Consider the following 14,378-nt stretch of genomic DNA (forward strand, 5'->3'; position numbering starts at 1 on the left):
CCAACTTTCCCAGATTTTGCACAATGCCATCACTCAGCAGGGAAGACCCTATAAAAGTGTGCTATAATAGTTTGCCACATCCCTTCCAAAATGCAACACTCCTTTCCCAGCCATTTACTGGGTATGTAGCTGTGCCAATTAATTTTAGTTAGGAGAGACTGTTTTAACACTTTTGGAGAGTGGGGAGGAAATGTAACTTAAAAAAAAAAATTAGTTCTGAGAACAAATCTCACTGTGAGAGATTGCACAACTTGGTGCTTACTGCTTAGCTAATCCGCAGACAGCACATTGTTCATTCTCTTGTGAGGTTGCCTTTTATGTTGCATTGCCCATGATCTCCTTTGTACAGTAGTGATATAGTTGTCATACTCAGTTTTCCCATCTCCTAGGTAGTGTTTTCTCATCATGAAAACTGCTGCTTGAAGACAAAACATGGCCAAATATAATCACGACAACTATCTTGTGAGTCTCTTGGGGGGAAAACACAAGTATTATTATATGTAGTTTTAATTTTGTGAAGAGTGGTGTGAACTCAGTATATCTTATTTCCCTGTTGCCTTGTAAAAGATTCACCTTGTGTTTAATATTCAGCTGTTTTTATTGGAAGAAAATGGGTTGTTGTACAAATAGTTCTAAATGCCAAGCTAGTTCAAATACATAAATAATGAGAACTCTGCTTTCATGGAACGTGACCTGCCTCCTTTGTACTGCAAAGCTAAAATGTATGTGATGCGCCTGTAGAAGCCGACACCAAATGAAAGAGGAAAACAAGGGGCAGGGACTGGAGCTGCCTATATGCTAGTTTAATTCCAAGCCCTTTGGAGGTAGCAGCATCAGGACATAAATTCATAGATTGATGGCCAGTCACACGACTGTGGAGATGGAAATACCATATTGCATGAATCACCTTCTGTCCCCTGATGTAGAATGGTGCTGATAGAGGCAGTCAATTTGACTTCTTTATGAAAGAAATGTTGGTGCAGTTCTGATCATTTACAGTGTATAGTTGTAATTTCTATTGTGTTTTTCCATAACCCCAGTGTTGGCAAAATGTCTTCTTTGAACTGAACACTACCATTTTGTAACTAAATTTATATTAATCCTTTTGGAAATTCAGACAAGAAAACCTTTATAAAATTCTTATAAACCTACATGCTAAATAATAGCTTTAAAAAAATCTCATTTATAGATAGGAAATATGTAACATGTGTATTTAGTACCTTTATACATTGAGAAAGCTTCTTACTGAGTGCCGCTCCCAGTTTTGGGAAACCTTTCATTAGTCTATATCAGGGGTCCCCAAACTAAGGTCCGGGGGCCGGATGCGGCCCATCGAAGCTACTTATCCGGCCCCCACGACACAAAGGCAGAAGGGGGTTGGGCTAAATGACCCAAGGGGTCTCTTCTTCTCTTACAACCATTATTATTATTATTATTATTATTATTATTATTATTATTATTAACATTGAGGCTGGGTGGCCATCTGTCAGGGATGCTTTGCTTGTGCTTTTGGTGCACAAAGGCAGAAGGGGGTTGGACTCAATGGCCCAAGGGGCCTCTTCCAACCCTCTTCATTATTATTATTATTAACATTGAGGCTGGGTGGCCATCTGTCAGGGGTGCTTTGCTTGTGCTTTTGGTGCACAAAGGCAGAAGGGGGTTGGACTCAATGTCCCAAAGGGTCTCTTTCAATCCACTTTTTTATTGTTGTTGTTGGTGTTATTTATTATTATTGCTTGGTGGCCAACTATAGTCCGGCCCTCCAACGGTCCGAAGGATCATGAACTGGCCCCCTGTTTAAAAAGTTTGGGGACCCCTGGTCTGTATAATGGGAGAACTAGTGGTTTGAGCACTGAATTATAATCAACACTCAGGAAAGCAGGGTTAGATTCTTCACTTGGCTATAGAAACCCACTGGGTGACCTTGGATAGATCTCATATTCTCAGCCCCAAAAAACTCCTGATAAGTTTGTCTTAGGGTTGCTATAAATTGGAAACAACTTGAACTCACACAGCAAAACTGCTTTTAACCAGAATTATGCGCTTTCAGAGTATGCCTCAATTCTAAATCACATTATCTTTCTTTCACTGAAAAATATTTATTCTAGCTCAGTGTTACATGAGAATACAGGTAGTTCAACGTTTCCAGGAGGAATCATATAACACCATGAGTATATATAGGCAGTCTCCAAGTTATGAACAAGCCAGATTCTTTAGGTTTGTTCTTAAGTTGAACTTCATTGTAAGTCAGAACATATACATTTTAAAAGTCGAATTTCAGCCATTTATGTCATTATATTATATTATATTATATATTATATTATATAGCATGGGGAAGGGCTAACCCCCCTGTGGTGTTCGTTTTGCTGTCTCTGCCCTTGTTCAGAACGTTTAACCTCACTTTCTGTCCCCATGATCATTGGATTTTGAAAAATTTGGCTATTTGTGGATACAAGGATTGATGATAAAGCTTCAGTTGAGACACCTTTTCCCCATGATAACTTTTCCAGGAATGAATTTCCCTTCCAAGGGGAAGATTTATTGCATTTCCTGTTGTCTCACCCCAGTTTTTAACTATGAGTTTGTAAGTCAGTTGTTCGTAACTCGGGGACTGCCTGTAATCAGGATTATTTACTCAGACAGTTTTATTTACTTACTTATTTATTTAGTTAGTTAGAATGAAAGAACATCATTCCAGGTTATTTACAGAAGTTCTGCAATGAATTGTTGTCATATCTTTGTGATCTTTTTCAACTCTAGGATCATTTTCCTGTTTAGTTTTCTGCTTAACATCACAGCTATTTATGTTCCATGTAGCACTTGATTGTAATCTTTTATGTGTGCAGCACTTAAAAAGGGCTACTGAGACGCAGAATGAGAGTGCCTTGTTTTTCAAAAACAACCAGACAAGAAATTATTGAAGGGGTGATCTGATTTGATCTGTTCTCTCTCCTGTCTCACCGGTTCCATCTGCCTCCCAGTTCTTCTTGGACCCAAAATAATTCTGGGAGCAGAAAGTTAGTTTTCATGTGTGAATTTGAGCAGTCCTATCCAGATCCCCACATGTTGATAAATCCCATCAATACCCTTGTATTCTTTCTTTGGTGTCATGAGCGCATTCCATGCAGGGAGTCAAGGCTCCTGATCACCCTAGTGTTACATCTCTACGCAGATGACACTCAACTCTATTACCAATTTCTACCTAATTCCAAGGAAGCCCCCTGGATCCTGGACCAGTTCCTGGCCATTGTGATGGACTGGATGAGGGCTAACAAGCTGAAGCTTAATCCTGACAAGACAGAAGTCCTCTTGGTCAGCCTTGGGGCCAATCAGGGTATAGCGTCACTACCTGTGCTCGATGGGGTTACACTCCCCCTGAGGACACAGGTCCACCATCTGAGGGTCCTCCTGGACTCAGTGCTGATGTTTGAAGCTCAGGTGTCGGCAGTGGCTGGGAGGACCTTTGCACAGTCAAAACTTGTGTGCCAGCTGCAACTGTACCTTGAGAAGCCTGACTTGGCCACCTTGAGAAGCCTGACTTGACCTAGATGCCTTGGTTACATCTAGATTGGATTATTGTAACACACTCTATGTGGGGCTGCCTTTGAAGATGGTCCAGAAACTGCAACTAGTGCAAAGGTCAGCATCCAGGTTATTAACTGGAGCTAGTTACAGGGAGCGGACGACACCTCTCCTGAAGCAGCTCCACTGGCTTCCAATAAGTTTCCAGTCCCAATTCAAAGTGCAGGTTATTACCTATAAAGCCCTAAACAGTTCGTGCCCTGCTTATCTTTGTGACCGTATCTCTCTCTGTGAACTGGCACGAGCTCTTCCAGGGAGCTCCTCCTCTCAGTCCCGCCTCTGTCACAAGCACGGTTGATGGGGACGAGGGAGAGGGCCCACGGTTCTGGAACTCTCTTCCCAGGGAGATTAAATTAGCCCTCTGTCCACTTTCCATAAAGACTTGAAAACTTGGATGTTCCAATGTGCCTATGAATAATGGTTTAGCTCCTGAGCATGGCTGCCCAGCCCTAATTTATTGTTTTGGTCTTCCTGCACTTTATTCCCAGCCCCGGCTCTATTGTTCTGCATTGTGATGTTGATGGATGTCTTTTTTATGTTTTTACTTTTCTGGTTTTAATTGTTTTAATTCTATTGCTTATTTGTTATACGTTTTAATTATGTAACGTTGAATTTCTTGTTTATGTGGGCTTGGTCCCCATGTAAGCTGCCTGAGTCCTTTTGGAGAGATGGAGGCGGATTATAAGAATAAAGTTATTATATCTTTATTATTACTTCCTTTTTGCTACAGATGCAACAATTGCCTTCTTGGCTGTTTCTGGTGGCACTTGCCATTCTAGCAGTGGTCCTGACATTAGTTCAAATGGAAGCTTTATTAAGTGTGTGTTTTTTACCTTCCTACCTCCTCAGCCCTGTCCTCTATATAATGTTAAGTCTTCATAGAGGACAGGGTTGAGGAGGTAGAAAGGTAGAAAATGCACAAGACTCAAATCTTCAAAGTCTTTTTCTTTAGACCCCAAACCCTTTGTATTCAGAGAAGGGGCATTGTACTACCACATTCAGGATCCTCCATTGTGCATTACAGGCACAATAGCCTTTCAGATAGAAGGGTGACCATGCTCCAAGGTGATGTTATGCTGAACAGTTAATTGAGTGCAAGCTGGTAACTTCTGAGACAAATGATAAAAAGACTAAAATGGCTCATGCTTTACAACAGATGAAACTATATATCTTATGGCAATGTAGAAGTTACTTGGTTTATTTTTTAAAGGAATAAGCCTTCTTGAATTCCATCTTGGGAGAAAGGAGGGATATACATTTCATAAACCAACATTTAAATAAATAAGAATAGAAAAAAATGAGGAACTTGTTTGCAAATGTGGCAGCTGAATGGATGTCTGCTTTTAAATTTCTCAACAGTTTAACCAAATGTCCCTTAAATAATCCATATCAAAAGCTGCTACTGTTAGTCTTGGAAAGTTAATTCTTTCTGATTCATTGTGTCTGTGTTCATTCATACAGTTTTTCCATAATCCAAAATGAACCCCTGACTTCTTATCAAAGCTCAGTTAGGATTTCACTCAAGCATGGAGATGAAATTCTCAGTATGTAATTATTCTGCATGCCTACCTTTCCCTGCTGTTTCTGTTTTTCATGCATTGTCAAAACATGCTGCTAAATAGTTGCTGGAAGCTATCTCACTTGAGCTGCAGTCCTATGCACATTTATGTGGGAGTAAGCTCCATTGAACTCAGTGGGAATTGTGCTGTTAGAGACACATACTGTACTGTGATTTTGTGTTTTTGCATCCATAGACTTCGATGCATTCCCCAATCTTATTCTTGCAATGCACTGCAGAATGTTCATAGCATAATAGCTTGCTTACTCGGAGCTTGGGGAAATTCCTTTTTTGGGCTGCAACTCCCAGAATCCTCCAGCCATCATGATCAGGGGCCAAAAAAGCAATTTCCCCCAAAACTGTGCTTACTGCATATGTTTGTCCATTCTTGGCTTGTTGCTTATGCCTGTCCTTCCTTTGCTCTTCTCAGATTATGCGCTCACCGTAGAGGCTGTGAAGCTGAAGCCATTCTTCATGGCAGGGCACACTTTTGAAATGACATGCAAGGTGTCTTCTCAGAACATCAGGTCTCCTCGATATTCAGTCCTCATTACAGCTGAGAAAACGCTGAATGATCAGACTCATCCTAACGGGACCACTCGCATAATTTCCCTCAATCAAGATTCAGTGGTCAGACGGGAAGACTGGACAGACCAGGACCGAGTGGATGGTGTGGTTTTGGAGAAGGTCCAGGAAAATGAGTTCCGCTACAGGATGTACCAGACACAGATTTCAGACGCTGGGCTGTATCGCTGTGTGGTGACTGCATGGTCGCCAGGGGGTGGAGGCATGTGGCGAGAGGCAGTCAATGGCTTATCCAATCCCATCCAGATAGACTTCCAGGTGTCAGGTCAGTACAAATCTCTGTATGATCAGCAGCTGGGGGATAATATGATGTTCGTGGTGCATCTGATGGTGATTAAATCAGTTGTAAAGCATTTGTAGAATTGGCCAGAATTTCTCCAACAATTTATTTTACTCAAAAGCAGCCATATTAGTCTCAAATGTAAGTTTTCAAAAAGATATTCTGGAACCTTAGAGTTGGTCTCTCGGTTACTCTATGGTGTTACATTGCAAATTAATATTTATTATACCTATCTTCATGTACTAGGAGAACCGTAGTGCTTTAGAAACTTTGAAGCAAATGCTGTTGCAAAATATTATTCTACATTCTACATGCTTTTCCTGCATGGCAAAAGGGAGTTGAATTGGATGGCCCCTGGATTTTCTGCTATCATTATCATTATTACTATTATTATTACAAAGGCTGGATGGCCATCTGTTGGAGGTACTTAGATTGTGCTTTTCCAGCATGATATAATTTAATATATTAACATTTCTTGGGGCTCCACAAAAAACATTTGCTTCAAAAAGGACTCTGCAGCTGAAGAAGTTTGAGAACCCCTGCTCTAAACTATGGAAGTGACCATTCGGTTAAGCGTAGCTTTGATCTCAGAGCTCTTCCCTGTCAATGTGCGCATATAGCCATTCATCTCATCCATCTTTGAAAGACTGAACATTGCTGCTCTTGAATTATTCTGCTTTTTCCCTGTAGCACTGCCCATGTTTGACTGAGAGAGCCACTATTGTCTGAAGAGCTGATAATGCTGTCTTTTGAAAGCACCATTACCCACACAGTAGCGAGACCCAGCTGAGCGTATCTGTGCTGTATATGGGAAGAGATGTGTTTGATCATACCTTCCACAAACTGTTTCTGCTTGGTGGATCGTGTTTTGTTAGAAAGAAGAGACAAAAGACTCAGTCTTTCCCAGGCAGTAGCAAAATGACAACTATAACTTACTTGTGATGGGCTTAAGATATGAACCACTGAAGCTCTCCATGTCTGGAAATGGTGGTTATCCCTTACTGTTTTTCTTATTCACCTAATTAATACTGATTGTAGTGTGCATCAGTTCTAACATGTTACCAATGAAACATTATTTCATGGAATTAGGTTAAGCTTTTTGCAACCAGCTGTGGTTTTATACCAAATAAAATCTAAAATACTCTACTAAATCTTATTACCCTCTTTCATTCTGAATTGTGCCCAGCCCAATAAGCCATGTACTGTAAACTGTAGAAGCTAATAAGAAATGGACAAGCTGTTAAAGGAAGTCGCAACAATTTCCACATAATAAAAGCCCTTAATGGTTGTTGCAATAGACTTCTTCAGTCTTATTGATCTTTTTTTGTTCGAAGCTAGAAGACCGTATTTGGACTGGAAGGCTTTCTTACCACAAGCATGGCATTCTGCCAGAGCTGTTTCGGAGCATCACTTTATCTGAATGGTTTCATGTTTCAAGAAAAGCTCTTAGAATGTACTATCTTGAGGAACTGCCAGACACTCTTAGTCTTTCTCTCTGTCTTCTCTTTAAATTGGTGGCTATACTTTTATTGCAGAATAGATTTTGTTTTTAAAATATTCTTCCAGAGGAACCATGACTTAAAGCATTTCTCTTAACTTTTTTGGAAAGATTTTTTCAGAATATTTACAGAAAGACAGGAACCAGGGAAGAATCTTGTGGACATCAAATTCTCAATGCATTTCTTTTACTAGAGGTAGAATTAATACCACCCTCTGACATGGCTTGATGCTATGGAATCATAGGAGTTGTAGTTCATCTGACACTAGCACTCTTTATCAAAGATGATTAAAAACCTTATAAAACGACAACTCTTATGCTTCCATAGCATTGAGTTATGGCAGTTAAAATGATGTCAAACTGCATTAATTCTATATATAGATAACTCCAAGTTTATTAATCTTTTAGGTGGTACCAACTCCCTTGCCCCCCCCCCCCCCCAAAGAGAAAGTCTTGTGGAATTTTAAAAGATTAGCAAATTTACTATGGCATAATTATATTGCGACTGTAGAGCAGAACAAACAACTCAGCATCTGTATACTTGCCCACAATGCCCTGCCTCATGTACAGAGGACGAATTGTTGAAAGCTACAGACAATGCGGTCTCTGTTGCCCGTTTTTGTCAAAAATTATTTAGTCACTTGTGTTCCCTCGAATTTATCATTTTTATAATTATTTATGCAATGCTTTTGATATGAAATAAAATAAATAAATTGATACAGAATAAATTAGTTTAAAAATGACCCAAGGTAACAAAATTCCATTCAAGTCACATATGGTACAGGTAGCTTCATTTAGTCTATGACAGTGGTTGTCAGCCTGGGGTCCCCAAAAACATCTGGACCTCAGGTTGAGAACCACTGGTCTATGAAATCTTTTAATAAAATAAGGGCTTTTTGACATTTGTGAGCAATCTGGGAGAAGGACAGCATACCAAAATTCTCTCCAAATTTAAATCTATGGCCTTGGAGTGATTGTAGGACCACAGCTGTATCTGGAACTTTGTGTTGGTCGTTAAGACAACTTTGGAGTAGTGTGTTTCTTGAAAAGGCTCAGAAATTTCAAAGATCTGTATGCTCAAAACAGCTGGTTTATACCAGATTGCTGTCAGAATGGATCTTTTCAGGCAACTGCATCCAACGCCTACATCACTTTTTCCAGTAGGAGTTGGGAGGAAAGATTCCTGGTGGGTAAGGGTCTTTGGACCTATTCACTACACCTGTCATACAAGCCATAGGTTTTTCTCTCAGTTTGGATCTGGGTGAGCTCAGATGAACCTGCCCTCTTCTGTATCTTCAAAGTTGCGATGAAGGATGATAATGTGCCTCTCCTTGGAGGGCATATTTGCTGAAGCAATGCTGTTGTGAGAGATGGCCTTAAGATCAAAAGAGCATATATGTGGGGAAGGCTATACAATGTAGCATATTGAATTCTGAATCCCTTGAAGGTCAAGCATTAAGCAAAACAACCTTTTGCAAATCAACCAGAGGCAAATAGATGAGTTTAGAAAACAAATGTGAGGTCAAAGCTCCAAACACTTACTGTCTAGTGTTCTTTATAACTTTTAATAAAAGGTTTTAGCTTTCCACTAACCAAGCAATGTGTGCCATTTCATGATTTGAAATAGTGCTCTAAAAATGCCATCACAGATTGGTATCTGCTTAGAAATAATGGGTGAACATGATCTATAACATTTTATTACAGTTTTTAACAGAAAAGAATAACATGTTCAATACCATATTGCTAGAATGGCACACATAGGTCATATCCTGAAATGTACAGGACCTGGATTCAATGTGGCAACAATAAAAGCTTTTTTTTAAAAAAAAACAAAAAAAAACAACTTTTAAATAATTCTCTTTATGATCTGTTGTAGTGCTCCATCCCATTTTTCATCCCAGCCCTGCCAGGCCTTATGTTTAGGAACAGACATGAGATTCATACAGCATAACAAATCAGAATAGCAAAGTATTTATTAAAACATTTATATCTTGTCTTTCAGTTTTGCTGCAGAATTCCCATGACAGCTCAGGCTAAGTGAAATCATCCATAAAACGAAAGTAGTCAGAAAAGCAAAGATTGTATTGAATGCATCATAGTCCCCACTATAGTCCCCTGAGCTTCCCTCCAAAAGATTCTTTTGGGCATTGAGGGACTCTTAAGAAACTCCATGGCTGGGTGAGAGGGGCTTCAGTGTAGAGCAGAATTTGGGAAATTTTGCATGTGGTAGCTTTTTTATGCCAATCCTTTTGCTTTTGATTAGGATTGGCATTCAGTGAAAGCAATATTTTTTAATTCTGCAACATTTACTAGCCATTTATGGGCAGATTGTTTTAAGATCTCTATCCCATTCATTATGTGAGAAGTCTTCTCAATTGAACTGTCCCCAACAGGTGCCCTTTTTGCAACCTGTCTGTCAGCCAGCAAACAAAGGATGCCTCTACCCTGTAGAACTAACTACCATGGTTCAACGTTGTGGAATCCTGGGAGTTTGGTGAGATTCCAGCACTCTTTGCCAAAGAAGGATAAAGTCCTTGTAAAACCACAGATCCCATAATCCCATAGCATTGAGTTATGGCAGTTAATATAGTGTTGAATTGCATCAGTTCTACAGTGTAGATGTGCCATAATTGGCAGGAAATTTAGGACAAAGGACATTTCTGTATACAGAACTCTATACATAACATATAGAGTTGGTTCTGCAAGTTTTGTACTTGGCCACCAGCTTTGGTCAGTAGGTTCTTCTATATCTTGTGACAAAGAGAATTTTGCAGCAGTTAACAAGGATTCTAAACCTTTCTAAAGATAGCAACAAGCAAAATGGCAACCCACCCACCCTTGTTTAGATTGTTTGAATAAAGAAAGTGTGGACTGGTTAGGAAGGATTGATGTGGAATGATGGTAGGTTTAGTCATTTCTAGTATTGAAAATTTCTTTGCTTAGCATCTGTACAGAAACACCATGTTTTGAGTTTATATTATTTGGCTTTAGCTGCAGGAGTGCCCATTAAATGAAATAGCATGATGTCTTTTCACCCATGCTTAAGTTGGTTTCGCAAGGAGATTAGACAAATTTCAAAAGGAAACTTTTTAGTAGTGGTTCCTACTTACATGCATTTTCCTTGGGTTCATAAGAAGTATATATCTTTATTGTTTGTTGAAGGAACAATGAGTGAGGGGGTGCCACTGCTCCTGTCTATAGGCTTCTGTGGAAATGCAATGCCAGATCTTTTTGTGTTCCTCAAGTTTATTCTTTTTCTGAGTTCTCTGAGGCACAAAACAGAAAACACCCATCCCCCTCTGCTTATCCCTGATTCCTTCCCTTTAGATAAAAACTATGTTAATAATTGCCTGTATGCCTTCTTTTCTGTTGGTGGTACAAGCATATCTCACAGCTAAAACACAAAACACTTTTTATATTTTCTGTTTTGTTAATATTAGTTATAAACAGAGAAAACAGCTACCGGCTATGACTGGTAATATGTGGGGAAAATGAGCATGACAAGGTGATAGTAATTTCACTTTAATGTTGCCAAATCTGATGCTAGGCTGGATATGAGTAATATTTTGGATTAGGAGAGGATTGTAGATTACATTAGTTGTCCCTTGTAGCTCATAATACATTATACTCCTCTCAGCGTAGCGTTCTAAGTCACATATTTATAAACCTGCTATTTCTAGGCAAGAACTAGCATGGTGTAGTGTAGGGATCCTCAATCTTGACCAGAAAACTCTGTGAGGGAGTTGCCTTAGGGTCGCTCTAAGTCTGAAATGACTTGAAGGCAACAACAGCAATCCTAATTAACTTGACTATCCAAAAAGTAGGTCCACATTTCCCTATGAAATACTGGTAAGTTTATGTTGGTTAGAATTGTTCTTCATTTTAAATATTGTATTGTTATTTCATGTTTTTTGCACTACAAATAAGATATATGCAGTGTGTATAGGAATTTGTTCATTTTTTCCAAGTTATAGTCCAGCTCCCAAAAGTCTGAAGTACTATTAATTGGCTTACAAGCTTGAGAACCCGTGGTCTAATGGTTTGAGCAATGGACTGAGATTCTTGAGACTAGGATCTGAATCTTCAGTCACTGAAACCCATTGGTTGACTTGGAATACATAGCTCACTCTCAATCTCAGAGGGAAGGTAAGGCAAAGGCAAACCCTATTTGCATAAATAATGCCAAGAAAATCCTATTATAGGTTTAGCTTGGAGTTGCCATAAGCCAAATGACTTGGAGACACACAACAACACATATGCACAACTTTATCTGCAACATATAGTGAGAACATGTGGGTCTTTTCTATAATCTTCAATGAACGCTATATCTCAATTTTTTAATGTTTTAAAATTGTAATATATTTGGGTACTACAATTCAAGACAACATGAATTAATCTCAAACAAAAGCCAAGTTGTTTCAGTCTAGTTATGTGTAGTCGTCTTAAACCAGATGGGAATTGTATGGGCCTCCAAATGGTGCTGAACTGCAACTCCCATCAGTTTTTGTCTAGACATCCAGTGGTGAAGGCCGATGGAAAATATAGTCCAATATCATCTCAGTAAGCTACACATTAGTCATCTTTGCTATTAGGTACGATAAGTACAAAAACTGACTTTTGATTTATTTCTTTAAGCAGGGTGGATGGATTTAAATAACTTTAAAATTGCAGAACAAAAAGACTTGATTTGATTCATTGATTTAAATCAGGATTGGAATTGTGTGGGCCTTCAGATGGAATTGAATTGCAAATTTCAGCATTGCTCACCATTAACTGCTCTAACTGGAGCTGATTGGGATTGTAGTCTAGCACCATCCAGAGAGTTGTACTATTCCTGATTTCAATCAACGATTTTCCATTAATGATTCTATATGGTTCCTTAACAGTGGTACAAATTTGACTACTAAACCTGTCAGCCAGTGTTTTGAAGATGTGACTGAGAATGTAGTTCGATTTTTCCCTCCTTTTTCTTGCCTGATTTGTGATTGAAACGTGATGCAGAGAACTCGGTATAAATCTTACCGCCTGCTTCAGCTGACATAAAGAGAAATTGGAATATAAGAATCACCTGAATCCCATCACCTGCATAAATAACTTACTGGGGAAACTGTAGGAGAGCAGAGACAATTCTATTCCCCTGAGAACCTCCATGGGTTTCATGGACTACCCAAAATAAATAACAATAAACAAAAATGGAAGTGGCTGGAAGCCCACATCTTGTATGGAAAAGCTGGATTTTTTTTCATGTAAAGAGAGAAAAATTGCCATCTTTTTGTGTTCAGATAAATGTGTCTCATGAGCTGATAGTCACAAAACCACTTTGGGAAAATTGCCTTTCAAATTGAATGTGTGTTCGTACTATAGTTTCCAAATGTATTATGGAATGCCCCCCTTTTGTTTATCTAAAACTTCCCATTTGGACGTTTAACTTTTCAACTTGAAAGTGGAGGCTAAAATTTGAATGACAACAAAAACACCTTATTTTAAGGTGTTTGCCACAATTACCTAATGAATTACGTCTTCCTCCCCCTTTCTCCCCTTCGGAATTTTGGCATGAAATTGCACTGCAACTAAGACAACAGCTAAACATTTTCTATCGAGTGATGACAGCACGAGGTCTTTATGAAGTATGTTTGCCACAAACACACAGTCTTTACCTTTCATCATTATGGAGTCATATATTCTATAATATGAACCTAGTCTTCTGTTATCTGCTCTGTTTTTGTGTTCTATTTTCCAGGTGAAGATAGTAGGATCGATTCTGTGTCTGGAAAGGGGGAGAGGTTGGAGTTACTTTGTGTTGGCTATTAGATTTGCCGTTTGTGCAGAGAGATCCTTTCTACTGCAATCTTTTCTTATTCCCAAAGTGCCTTACTGTAAGGCAATACATTCAAAGCTGTCAAAAAACAATTGAAGATTGTGACCCCTTAAAATATATTATCTGAGAAATTATTATGGAACACTAATAGCTGAGAAGTATTGCACTGTATGCAACAAACACTTATAAATGTATATCTATTTGAATAAATTTTTTTTAAAAAAAAACCCTGCCAAAAACTTTTATTTTCACATTTGGAAATAAAAAGAAAAGTGAGAGATTGTCTCTGTCTTCAATTTAACGTTATGTTATAAGTCATTAGAATGAAGAGCTTCTTATGAAAAAGCATATTGTGAAGGTTTGCATTGTTCCTAATCTCAGATGGAGAACTAGCTTAATTTCTGGCAAAAATGCACTCACAACCAAAAGAGCGCACTGTTTGCTAGGACAGATTTATATTTTCTTTATTATTGAGTAAGATTTTTGCAATCTTTAATACTATCAGAATGCCAACTGAAGCTGCCTGATTTCTTTATTTCGTTTTTAAAACAGATACAATCCAGGAGTGAAGTAGACTTCAGTTTTTATTGTAATGATAATAATAAACAACTTGCTTCATCCTGTATTAGAAAAAAATTGCTTCTATTTTCATACAAGTAAATATTTCATTTAAAGACTCCTAGTTTATAAAGACAAAATCAGTTATTTCTGAAACTTCATTAGGTTATTATGTATGTAAAAAAAAAAGCAAAAATAAACAACCTACAAGAGTTCAATTATACTTTTAAAACATGGGTTATGGAAGTTGAGCATCCCTCATCCAGATTCCAAAATCTTGCCAAATTGTCAACATGGGTGGCTGAGATGGTAGCAACTTTTCTTTCCGATGGTTCAGTGCACACAAACTTTTTTCATGCACAAATTTATTTACAGTGTAATATAAAATTTTCTTCAGGCCATGGTTACAGAATCATAGAATCATAGAGTTGGAAGAGACCTTGTGGGCCATCCAGTCCAACCCTCTTCCAAGAAGCAGAAAAATAGCATTCAAAGCACC

The 14,378-nt window shown here is 38.5% G+C and overlaps 1 protein-coding gene across 2 annotated transcripts in view; it reads left to right on the forward strand.

The window, feature by feature from the left end:
* ptgfrn (prostaglandin F2 receptor inhibitor) overlaps positions 1-14,378 on the forward strand; it is a 120,753-nt gene that overhangs the window by 87,223 nt on the left and 19,152 nt on the right. Inside the window, exon 6 of one of the 2 annotated variants that reach the window (XM_062974947.1) lies at positions 5,571-5,990. The exons of the other annotated variant lie outside the window; for it this stretch is intronic. Coding sequence (XP_062831017.1) covers positions 5,571-5,990 — 420 coding nt within the window. The remainder of the gene's footprint in view (positions 1-5,570; positions 5,991-14,378) is intronic. 2 annotated transcript variants of the gene reach the window in all.

This window comes from Anolis carolinensis, chromosome 3 (genome assembly GCF_035594765.1).
Source record: "Anolis carolinensis isolate JA03-04 chromosome 3, rAnoCar3.1.pri, whole genome shotgun sequence".
Taxonomy (NCBI): Eukaryota; Metazoa; Chordata; class Lepidosauria; order Squamata; family Dactyloidae; genus Anolis; species Anolis carolinensis.